Below are 12,046 nucleotides of genomic sequence, written 5' to 3'. Positions count from 1 at the left end.
TCCATTTGAGGGGAGGGGCAGAGGTCTGATTCTAGGGCAACAACCTTAGTAACAGATTAATAGATTTCTACCTGAAAAGCAGAAAAATTGATTTGTAAATCTTTGAATGGAAGGAATCTCAAAATGCCACTAAATTAGTTTTAGGGCTTTGGGAACAGCCTTTCAAATCCAGGCCCTCCATTCTTCCTGTAGAAAACAGAAGGGTTTGTCTGAGTTCTTTTCCAGCATTAAGCCAGTGTTTTATTTTAAGTTATATGAATTATCCGCATTTTAAAATGAAGCGGCTGAGGTCCTGAGAGGCTGGGGGACTGGTCAGGAGTGATCAAGTGAGGGCTGGTGGGTGAGAGGAGAGGTCTGAGACAAGGGCCGTGGACCAGCTGGTCGGCCTTCCAGCCCAACGGCCCAGCACACCAGCCGCCTCTCTCCTGCACTGCAGCAGCTCCTGCAACCGGCGGCCACTTCCGGGTGCACTGCTCTCACACGGCCCGGGTCAGAACCTGACGTCTGTTAACAGTGCACCCAGCCGTTACTTCATGTATACGTAGAGTGATCTGTGGCTTTCTTTATAGTAGCCACTCTTTCCTTTATAAAGAAGATTATGGTATACATTTTTTGATCATTTATTTTTGAGTGCACATTTTTAAACCTTACATGGTGGAGACATATGGGATGTTTTTTTTTTTTTTTAATTTCCCCTGGAAACCTGCAGAGCGGATGTTTTGAGTCCTTTTTTTTTTTTTTTTAAATTTTGCCAGGTGGATATCTCAGTATGGTATTGGCAGGAGCACCTGTATTCTGTAGGTGGCTGTTCACCTGGTTTCCAAGCTTAAGGTTTCTTCAGTCAAAGGACATTTAAAAGATATGGTTGAAAATAATGCGCTTTCTGATTTATTCACCATCAAGGTTAAAGGCAGTCAAATATTTGATAACAGAATAAGAATAAATACCCTTCCTGCATGTTGAGTAGACACGTTTAGAGAAATGTAATAACCTTAGAGAAAAGGTAGTAACCTTTTCTGGTTACAGATTTTAATTTTATTAAGATTAAGAATAAATAGTAAACTGTTTTGCTAATCTGTGCTTTTACTTTAGGATAATCTGTAAAGTTTTATGTAAGTCAATACAGAAATTCTACTTTATACTCCAGGAAAATACAAAGATGGGGATTGTAAGGACTTCTGGAAGAAAATTCGCTTGGAGAATTTTTATAAAGGTGCCTCATGTCTGCCTTGCATTATACTAGGTTCTGTGAATTCTGAAGATAAAGGATCTTGTTCTCAGGTTATTCACAGCCTACTCAGAGACATTTAGACAAAAAAAAAAAAACAACCCACAAAACAAAACCATGTTATAGTGTGGCAGCACCTGCTGGAGAGGTCTTACAGGTTACCACAGGAGTAATAATTAAAGTTACAATTGGGCTGGTGGATGTGTGGGAGAAAGGCCAGGAGGAGTCCTTTTGTATTCTGAGACTTTCTTCTTATGGCTCAGAAACTCTGATGAAGCCTTGAAGGCGCTGGTTCATGAGCCCTTAGATTAACATGTGTTTCCAACATGCCACTTGCTTTCCCAGTCGTTAAGTTATCTCTACCGGAGCACGAACCGCAGAGCCTTACTGCCTGGGTTCAGATTCCTACTTCTCTTCCTAGTCATGTGATCATGAGCAGGTTACTTCTCTGTGCTTCAGTTTCATAGAAAGACAAGAATAATAGTACCTACCTCACAGGGCTATTGTGAGGATTAAATAAAATAATACTGCCTGTTACACAATGAGGCTCAAGAAAATTTTAGTTATTATTAGTTTCGTGCATGGACGCTAAGTCACTACAGTTGTGTCTGGCTCTTTGGGACCCTGTGGACTGCAGCCCGACAGGCTCCTCTGTCCACGGAATTTTCTGGGCAAGAATACTGAAGTGGGTTGCCATCTCTTTCTCCAGGGGATCTTCCCAACCCGGAGCTCAAACCTGAGTCTCCTGCAGCTCCTGCATTGCAGACGAATTCTTCACCACTGAGCCATGTTAGTCTCGGTAGCAAATAAACCAGGAGCGTTGGAGAACAGTTACCACATTGATGTTTCAGGTTCTCTTTCTAAAATGCAAATTTCTGTCAAATTAAATTTTCCCATTTGTTTTCCTTTTCTAGCTCCAAGAGGCAAGCGAGGATGGAAGACCTTTTATGCTGTACTAAAGGGAACAGTGCTTTACCTGCAAAAGGTAAAAGTAGAGACGTACGAAAGGAAGCCCACAGAGCTTAATGGAGTGAGATTTAGACAAGTTGCCTAGAAAATGCTCACTTTGTACAAAGAGGCCACATCAAACAGAAAGACTGTTTAATTGATGTCTAAACTGTTTTGTAGATTTTTTTTGTTTCTGGTGAAAAAAGTTGTTTTGGAAATTATTTATTTATATGTGTATATATTACATTTTATAAATATAAAAGATTATATACATGTATATATGAGTGTGTGTGATCAGAGGAAATGGATGAGCTGTGTTCTAATACATTCAATTAGAAATGCTGAATATAAGTTGATACGTTAGACTTCATATTGTCTGTTCAGGTACAGATTGTGCTAACACTTGTTTCAATGGATATTTATAATATGAAATTATATCCCTTACATCCCTATTTAGTTATTTATCTTCGTTTGGATCCTACCTAAATCGAGAAACACATTTTCATTCAAGCCCTGATATTTAACAGTGCAAGCGTATTCCACTTACCTGGGTAAGTGTTTGACCAGACCATTTCCTGGCAGGATCCTTTCTGCTAGTCCCCAGATCTGGAAGTTAGTTTGGTATCCAATTGGCATGTTCTGGCCTCTACAGGATAGTCCCTGGAGCCCATCCTTGCTAGTTCTGTGTGTGGAGGTGGGGAAGTCGAGTCTTGACCCAGAGAAGGTGCATCCCCTCCCAGGGCCCAGCCGGACTCTAGCTCCGCAGTGAAGGGAGGCTCAGAAGTGTGAGAATACTGCCCTCAGTGGTGACTGTTAGGAAATATTTTTTCTTTTTAATGTGATTTAAAAAAACATAACATGAGATCTCCCTCAATCAAATTTTAAGTTAATAGTGCAGTGTTCTTAACTTTATAAGCACCGTGTCGCGCAGTAGGTCTCTAGGCATTTTCCGTCTTGCCTGACAAACACCACCAATGAATGGCCCCTGGCAGCCACTGTTCTACTCTCCATTCTGTAAGTTTGACTCCCTCAGATGCTTTACGTAAGTAGCACCAAGCTGTATTCATCCATGACTGGCTGATTTCCCCTAACACAACGTCCTTAATGTCCAGCCGGCATGTGACGGGATTTTCCTCTTTTTTGCGACGAGCAGCGTTCCGTTGCTCACTTCCTCTCCTTTTTCTGTACATCGTCTGTAGCTGTTTATGTTGTTCCCACCTCTCGGTTACTGTGAGCAGTGCTTCAGAGACCATGGTGTACAGATGTCTCCTTAAGATCCTGATTTCAGTTCCCAGAAGTGGAGTTTCTGGGTCGGATGGTAGCCCTACTTTAAATGTTTCTAGGAACCTCTGTGCCGTTTTCTGTAGCAGTTGAGCCATTTTAAATTTACACCAGCGATGCCCAGGAGTTGCAGTTTCTCCACATGCATTTCAACATGTGTTATTTTTAAAACACTTTGTTTAACAATGGCTATCCTGACGAGTGTGAAAGGATACTTGATCGTGATTTACACTAATCCTAATGATTAGTGGGGTTGAGCATTGTTTTCATATCCCTGTTGACCATATATGTGTTGTCTGTTCAGATCCTTTGACCATTTTTTAATCAGGTCATTTGGTTTTTTGTTATTGAGTCATAGGAATTCCTTACATATTTTGAACATTAATTCTGTATCATATATATGGTTTTCAGGCATTTTCTCCCATTCCATAGGTGGCCTTTTCACTCTCTCATTTGTTTCCCTAATTAGGGTTAGGGTTGGGCTTAGGGCTAGGGTTTAGGGTTAGGGTTAGTTGTACAGAAGGTTTTTAGTTCTATGTGCTCCTTTTCTCTATTTTTGCTTTTGTTGCCCGTTGTTTTGGGGTCATATACCAGAAATCATTGCCAATATCAATGCCAAGAAACTTTTCCCGTGTTGTCTTCCAGGAGTTTCTTAAGGTATTAAGCATTTAAGTTCACGACGAGTTCCCTGTTGTGTGTGGTGTGTGTTAAGGATGAACTTGCATTCTTTTTCACATGGATACCCAGTTTTCCTGGGACTGTTTGTTGAATAGACTCTCTTTTCTCCTTGGTGTGCTTTTGGGACCCTTTGGAAGATCAGTTGATGGCATTGTTTCTGGAATCTCTATTCTGTTACAGTGGCCTACATGAATGGCTTTATACCACTACCATAAGTTTTTATTATTATAGCTTTGTAATATGTTTTGAAGTCAGGGAGTATGAAGATTCTAAATTTGTTTTTCTTTCTCAAAACTGAGTATTTAGGATCCTTTATAGCTCCATATCAATGTTAATGTAAATTTTGCAGTTTCTTCAAAAACTGCCATTGGGATTTTGATAAGGATTGCATTGAATCTGTAGATGACTTTGGATAGTATAGGCATTTTGACAATATTCAGTCTTCCAATCCATGAACATGGGATGTCTTTCCATTTATTTTTGTCTTTATATTCTCTCAACACTGTTTTGTATCTTTTATTGTCTAAGTTTTTCACTTCCTTCATTATGTTTATTCCTAAAGTATTTGATTATTTTTGATGCTGTTATAAATGGAATTATTTTCTTAACTTCCTTTTCACATTGTTCATTGTTAGTTTACAGAAGTACAATTGTTTTTTGTATCCTACAACTTCATTGAATTCATTTCTTATTTATAACAGTTCTTTTGTAGAATCTTTAGAGTTTTCTGTATTTAAAGTCATGGAATCTGTAAACAAAGATAATTTTACTTTTTCCTTTCCAATTTGGATGCCTTTAAGTTTTTTCTTCTCTGATGGTGGTGGCTATATTAAATAGAAGTGCCAAGAGTGGGCATTTTTGTCTTTTTCTTTTATTAGAGGAAAAGACTTCAGTTTTTTTTGCCATTTTAAATATGATGTTAGCTGTGGACTCTTTATCATAGTGAAGTAATTTATTTTTATTCCTAGTTTGTTGAATGTTTTTTACCATGTGAAAGTTTGTTGAATTTTTATTAAATGCTTTTTCTGTATCTATGGAGATGATCATGAGATTTGAACATTTATTATGTCAGTGTGATTTATCACACTAATTGATTTTCATAAGTTGGAGCATCCTTGCATTCCAGGGGTAAATCCCACTTGGTCATGATGTATGCCTCTCTCATAATATGATGTTGGATTTGGTTTGCTGGTATTTTGTTGAGAATTTTTGAATTTATATTCATTAGAGATATTGACTTCTAGTTTTCTTTTCTTGTAGTATCTTTTTCTGGTTTTTATATCAGGCTAATGCTGACCTCATGAAATGATTTTAGAAGTTTCTCTCTGCTTAAATGTTTTTTGAAGAATTTGAAGAAGATTGGTTTTAATTTAAATTGGTCCCATTTTAAAAGTTGGATAGAATTTATTGTGAAGCTGAATGGTCCTAAACTTTTCTTTGTTGGCAGGTTTTTGATTACTGATTAAATCTACATGCTTGTTTTAATTCCACTCTGATTTTTATTTATTCATGATTCAGTTTTGGCAAATCATGTGTTTCCAGGGATTTATCCATTTCTTCTAGATTGTCCAGTTTGTTGGTATGTAATTGTTCATAGTTGTTTCTTATGTTTTTGCTTCTCTGATGCTAGTTGTAATGTCTCATTTTTCATTTCTTATTTTAAAGGATTGTCATTTTTATTGTTATTTTGAAAAAAAAAAACCCTCTTAATTTCATTGATTTTTTTTCCCCTCTTTTGTTTTCCAGTCTCTATTTCATTTATTTCTGTAATAATCTCTTTTTTGAGGGAAATGAATTTTATTTAGCTGCTGGTATTTTGAAGATTTACTCTTCTTCTGCAAAAATGTTTTTAAGACAATTTCATTAAGATGGACACACTTGAAGTATGATACTAAAATTAGTGTTTTCACATCTAAGACATTATTTGTAAATCAATAAAAATTACCACTATTTAATGTTTTTATTTTAGCACAAAAAGATAGGTTTTTGTTTTTAAGACAAGTTATCTCAAATGCGTGTTTTAAAAATATAGTTCTACTTTATGCCAAACTTGAAATTTTTAGCAAAAATTAGCTTAAAGATCAGTATCCCAGCTTATTATGTCTTCATAATTTGATTCTGTGGTGCAAGATGTTGATGATTTTTTTAATGTTATGTTGCAATGAATCCTTTATGTGTATAAAGTCCCCTTGGTAACAAGGGCTACAGTGAAGCTATGTAAACTCCCTAATGATTGTATCTGTGTCATTGTATTTGGCACCAACGTTTTATAGAAAGGGCTCTGAGCAACTTTGACAGATATTGGTTGCTGTCCTGATTTTTCTTTTGCAGTTCTCCCACTTACTATTTTTCTTTTGTTTGTTTTATTTAAATATAGTTGACCTACAGCACTACGTTAGTTTCTAGTGTTCAATAGAGTAAGTTGATACTTTCTGTATATTACAGAATGAGCACCACAATAAGTCTAGTTTCTGTCACCCTGTAAAGTTATCATATTTTATTGACTGTATTCCCCTTGCTGTACGTTTGATCTTCGTGACTCGTTTATTCGGTAACGAAAGTGTTACCCTCTTAATCTCCCCTCCACCCTTTGTCCCTCTGGCAACCACTGGTTTGTCTTCTGTGTCTGTGACTCTCTTTCTGCTTTGTGATGTTGGTTTTGTTTTTTAGATTGTACATACAACTGAAATCATTTGTCTTAAATATTTCAGTTAGCATAATAGCCTCTAGGTCCATGCATATTGCCACAAATGGCAAGATCCCATTCTTTTCTACTGCTTGGTAATATTCTGTTCTGTATGTTTTTGTACATGCCACATTCATCTGTCAGCGCACCTTCAGGCTGCTTTCACATCTTGGCTATTGTAAATAACGCTACAGTGAATCTAGACGGGCATGAATCATTTTAAAATAGCCTTTTTGTTTTCTTCAGAAAATTATCCAGAGATAGAATTGCTGGATCTTATGATCGTTCTAATTTTTAAATTTTGAGGAATGTCTGTACCGTTTTTCATAGTGGCTATACCAGTTTACATTCCCACTAGCAGTGCCCAAGGATTCCCATCTCCACACCCTTGCCAACATGTATTTGTTGTCTTTTGGATTACAGCCATTCTGACAGGTATGAGGTAATATCTCATTGTGATCTTGATTTGCATTTCCTTGATGATTAGTGATGTTGAGCATCTTTTCATCCATCTGTTGGCCATCTGTATATCTTCTTTAGAAAAATGTCTTTTTAAACCTTTGTTCATAATTCAGTTTGTTGTTTTATTTTGTTCTGATGTTGGGCTATATGGAATCTTTGTATATTTAGGATATTAACTCCTTATCAGAGACTATTGCTTCAGAGATCTTTTGTAGTTCTTTTTTGTTCCTTTTTCTTCTTTTGCTTTCTTCCCTTGTGATTTGGTGACTACCTTTGTGTTATGCTTAGAGTCATTTCTTTTTTGTGTGCATATATCTGTTACAGATTTCTGCCTTGCAGTTACCATGAAGGTCATATAAAACATGTCTATTTGTGTTTGTGTGTGTGTGTATGTTTGTTTTAAATTAATGATCACTCAAGTTTGAATATATTCCAACAGACCTGCAGTTTTAGTCACCTCTCACCACGTTTTATGTTTTAGACATTTCACATCTTTTCGTGTGTGACTCCCTTAACTGCTTCCTGTGGATGTAGATGACTTTACCACTTTTTCTTTTAGCATTCCTGCTAGTTTTATAACTGTTTGATCTACTACCTTTACTATCTGTTTGCTTTTACCAATGAGAATTTTCCTTTCATAAGTTTCATATGAAACTCATGTTTTCTTTTTCACTTTAAAAATCTGTCTGAGATTTAAAGCCAGTTAAGTGGTGATGAACTGCTTAACTTTATTTGTCTGTAAAAGTCTTTATCTCTCCTTCAAATCTAAATGAAACCCTAAAATATTCTTGGTTATAGGGTGTTTTCTTTCTCCCCTTTCATTACTTTAATTATCTCATGCCACTTCCTTCTGGCCTGCAAAGTTTCTGATGTAAAATCAGCTGATAGTCTTATGGGAGTTCCTTGATACATAACTGGTAGCTTGTCTCTCTCTGATTTTAAGAATCTCCCTTTATCTTTCATCCTTGCCGTTTTAATTACGATGCTTCTTGATGTGTTTAGGTAGGTTGGTTACACTTCTTAATCTTAGAGAAGGGCCTTATTTAGGAGATGTTCTTTGGGGCTCAGCGGCATACTCCTCTCGTCATGAGAGCTGTGTGCTCTAGGGGTACCCGCTCTGTGAGCTGTTGGGCCCTTCTTTAGTCGCAGAGTCGGGTACTGTGGGCGGACTGGAAGGCAGGGCTACCCCTGGCCTGGTTGGCTGCCAGCCCTGCCTTCTGTGGTGGCTGCCTAACTGCTGGTTTGTGGCCAGTCCCCAGTGCAGCTGGCTGGAGGGCTCGGAGGTGGTCCTAGGGGTTAGTAACATCGGCCTGCTGGTGGTGGGGCTGGATCTCAGGGTGGCTGGCTGTGGGACCTGGGTGGCCTGATTTTTTGCGCTAATCTTAATGTTTCCTTCCTTCTACTAATTTGGGCTTAGTTTGTTCTTTTTTTAAACTTCTTGACACGTAAATTTAGGTTGTTTGTTTTTTTAATCTATAAAGTTGCTTGTACTATAATCTCATAAATTTTGTTACGTTGTGTTTTCATTTACCTTTATCTCAAGATATTTTCTGATTTCTCTTATGATTTCTTTTTTGACCCATTGATTATTCAAGAATATATTGTTTAATTTCCATATACTTGTAATTGCTGTTTTCTTTCAACTATTAATTTCTAGTGTCATCCTGCTGTGATTAGAACACACTTGGTATGATGTCAGGTGTCTTAAATTTGTTGAGGCTTGTTTTATAAGCTAATTTGTAATCTGTTCAGGAGAATGTGCTGTGCGCACTTTGGAAGAACTTGTATTCTGCTGCTCTTGGATGCTTTGTTCTTCATATGTCTTTGAGGTCCCTTTTGTCTACAGTGTTTATTTTATTCTTTGTGTCCTTGTTCATCTTATGTTTGGATTTTCTGCCTATTATTGAGAAATTCCCCAATATTATCGTATTGCTATCATTTTCTCCCTTCAGTTCTGCCCGTATATGCTTCATATATTTGTGTGTTCTGGTATTAGGTATATATGTGCTTTTAATTATTACAGCTTCCTGGTAATTAGATCCTTTTATCATTATATAATAACCTTCTTTGTCTTTTTTTGCAGTTTTGTCTCTAATAAGTATGACTGTCTTTTGGTTACATTGTGCATGAATATCCTTTTCCATTTCTTAATTTTCAGCCTATAAGTACCTTTAAGCATAAAGTGAGTGTTACAGACAGCAAACAGTTGGGTCTTTTTTTTTTTTCTTTTAATCCATTCAGAGACTCTGTATTGATTAGGGAATTTGGTTCATTTACAGTTAAAGTAATTATTGATGCAGAAGTACTTACTATTAGCATTTTGTAAATTATTTTCTCTTTCATAGCTTTTTTGACAGTTTTCCTTTGTTATTCTCTCCCTTTGTGTTTTGTTGATATTTTATAGAAGCATAATTTGATTGCTTTCTCACCATTGGTACTGTCATTGTGGTTACCATGAGTCTGACGTAGCACAGGTTATAGTTCTAAGTCATCCTTTATAAGCTGATGACAGCTTAACTTTAATCACATATAAGAACTCTACACTTTCCTTTTCCGTCCTCTCACATAATTTATCTTGGTGTGAGAGTGTATTTCTTTTTATACGGTGTTTCTGCTAGCAGGTTTTGTATTTACAGTTGCTCTCATACTTTCCTATTGTAGCGTTCGTGCTACAGTTAGATGTGACTTGCTCACTGCTCCTACCGTATTTCATTATCCGGTCTGTGTCTGTATTTACCTTTACCAGTGAGATTTATGTTTTATCTTCTCTCCTTATATTTCCAGTGCTGCTGCTTCATTTCCTTTCATTTCAGTCTTCTGTCTTCATTACACTTTCTGTAAGTCAGATCTAGCAGTGACACATCCCTCAGATTTTGCTCACCTGGGAAATTCTCCGTCTGTCTCTCCCTTTTAAAGGAGTCGTTTGCTGGGCACCGTGTTCTTGGTTTACAGGTCTTCCGTCTCCACTCACCAGCTTTCTGAGTCTGTCCTCCTGCTCGCCTCTGCTTGTCTGCAGGGTGTCTGCTGAGCAGCCCTACGACCCTCTTAAGAACGTCCCTTGAATATGACAAGTCTCTCTTTTCTTGCTGATTTGAAAACTCTGTCCTCACTTTCTCCTTGACAGTTCGATGGCAATGTGTCTTTGTGCAGATCTGTGGGTGAGGGTGTCTTAGCTGAGACTGTTGGACTCCTGGGATCTGGATGTCCATCAGGTTTGCTGAGCGCTTGACCACTGTTTCTTTCAGGAAGCTCTCTGCTGGTTAGTTTTCCTCTCCCCCTTCGGGGACTCTGCTAATAGGTATTTTGTCCAGCTGATAGTGTCCTGTAAATCTCTTAGGCTGCTTTTACTCTTTTATGATTTTTTTCCCATTTGTTCCTCTGACTGCCTAATTCCAGTTTTTCTGTCTTCAGTTACTGATTCTTTCTTCTGTGTGTAAGTCTGCTGATGAATGATTCCCGTGAATTTTTCAGTGTGTCATCGTATGCTTTAGGCTCAAATTTTCTGTTTTAGATTTTTAAATATTTTCTTTGTTGATATTCTCATTTTGTTCATGCATCATTTTCTTGAGCCAATTGAGACTCTTTATGATGGTTATTTTTAATTTTTTATCAGATACATTATATACCTTTCTTTTTTACAGTCAGTTTCTGGAGATTTATTTTGTTCCTTTGATTGGGCCTGGACAATGATTGGGTAATATCCAAATGACTGGACATTTTGACAATCCTTGGACAATGATTTACTTTTTCTTTTACTCTACTTATTAACAGAAACATTTTAAAATTAAAAGTTCTTCAGAAGCCTATTTTTTGGTCAGTCTACTATCTGATGACTATGAAATTGAAAGTCAAATGGTTTTATGTTTTCCTCTTTACAGAATTTGCAAAAACATTCATTTGCAATTGCTTACAGTATTTTCCATTAAATAGGTTTATCATAATTTAATTTTTCCTATTTTCAAGCATACCCTCATTTCAGCTTTTTACAGTTACAAATAATGATATACTGTGCACATCTCTGTTTATTTCTTAAAAATAGATTCTTGGAAGTATCATTGGTCACAGGGACAAGTGGGAACTGTTTGAGATTATTGAAACCTATTGCTAAATTAACTTCAAGGAATACCGAACAGCTTCCTCTCTCAAAGTAATTTCTGACAATATCTGTCCCACCACAGCCTTTCCTCACTGCAGTAATTATTAGCATTTGGATATTTAAACATAAAGGCCTCATTTGTTTTAGGCTTTTTATTTTCAGTGCACAAACACATGCCCTTACACACTTGCCACACTCCAAAGCTGCCTTTCCACACTTGTGTTTCAGTGGGGAAGAAAATACACCTGAAATCATGTCGGCAACACTGAGTTGGGCGGCAGCCTATGAGAGGGCATCCACATTTGCACCGTTGAGATAATAACCTGCTTGGGATGGAAACAGAAGTGTTGAGGGGACATATGTGATTTATTTTCATTTTAAACATTTCAAAATGTTATCATAATGACCTATATAATAAAATTGAAAGCATTATTCTTTTTTCAGACCACTCTTTCTTAGGAGTCACCCAGATCAATATTTAAAAGGACCTTGACAGTCCTATATCAACATTTTACATACCGCCAGAGCAGCTTTGTAAGGAGCACTGTTATAATTCTCTTCTATGGGCACTTTCATCCAATGTCTAGATTGAGAACTATGTCTAATGTTAACAAAACCTTTTGTTTTCTTCCTTTTGGGATAGGTTAGGTAAGGAATATTAGACTAT

At 37.0% G+C, this 12,046-nt stretch overlaps 1 protein-coding gene across 7 annotated transcripts in view; it reads left to right on the top strand.

The window, feature by feature from the left end:
• The window catches only part of PSD3 (pleckstrin and Sec7 domain containing 3), a 489,705-nt gene that overhangs the window by 419,211 nt on the left and 58,448 nt on the right, over positions 1–12,046 (top strand). For all 7 annotated transcript variants that reach the window (XM_018041858.1, XM_018041861.1, XM_018041859.1 and 4 more), the window contains one exon: positions 2,143–2,213. In XM_018041858.1, the coding sequence (XP_017897347.1) occupies positions 2,143–2,213 (71 nt within the window). The remainder of the gene's footprint in view (positions 1–2,142; positions 2,214–12,046) is intronic.

The sequence above is a fragment of the Capra hircus genome, chromosome 27 (assembly GCF_001704415.2).
Source record: "Capra hircus breed San Clemente chromosome 27, ASM170441v1, whole genome shotgun sequence".
Lineage (NCBI taxonomy): Eukaryota > Metazoa > Chordata > Mammalia > Artiodactyla > Bovidae > Capra > Capra hircus.
The sequence above is the reverse complement of the archived record's forward strand: the minus strand, read 5'-3'. Positions and strand labels throughout refer to the sequence as shown.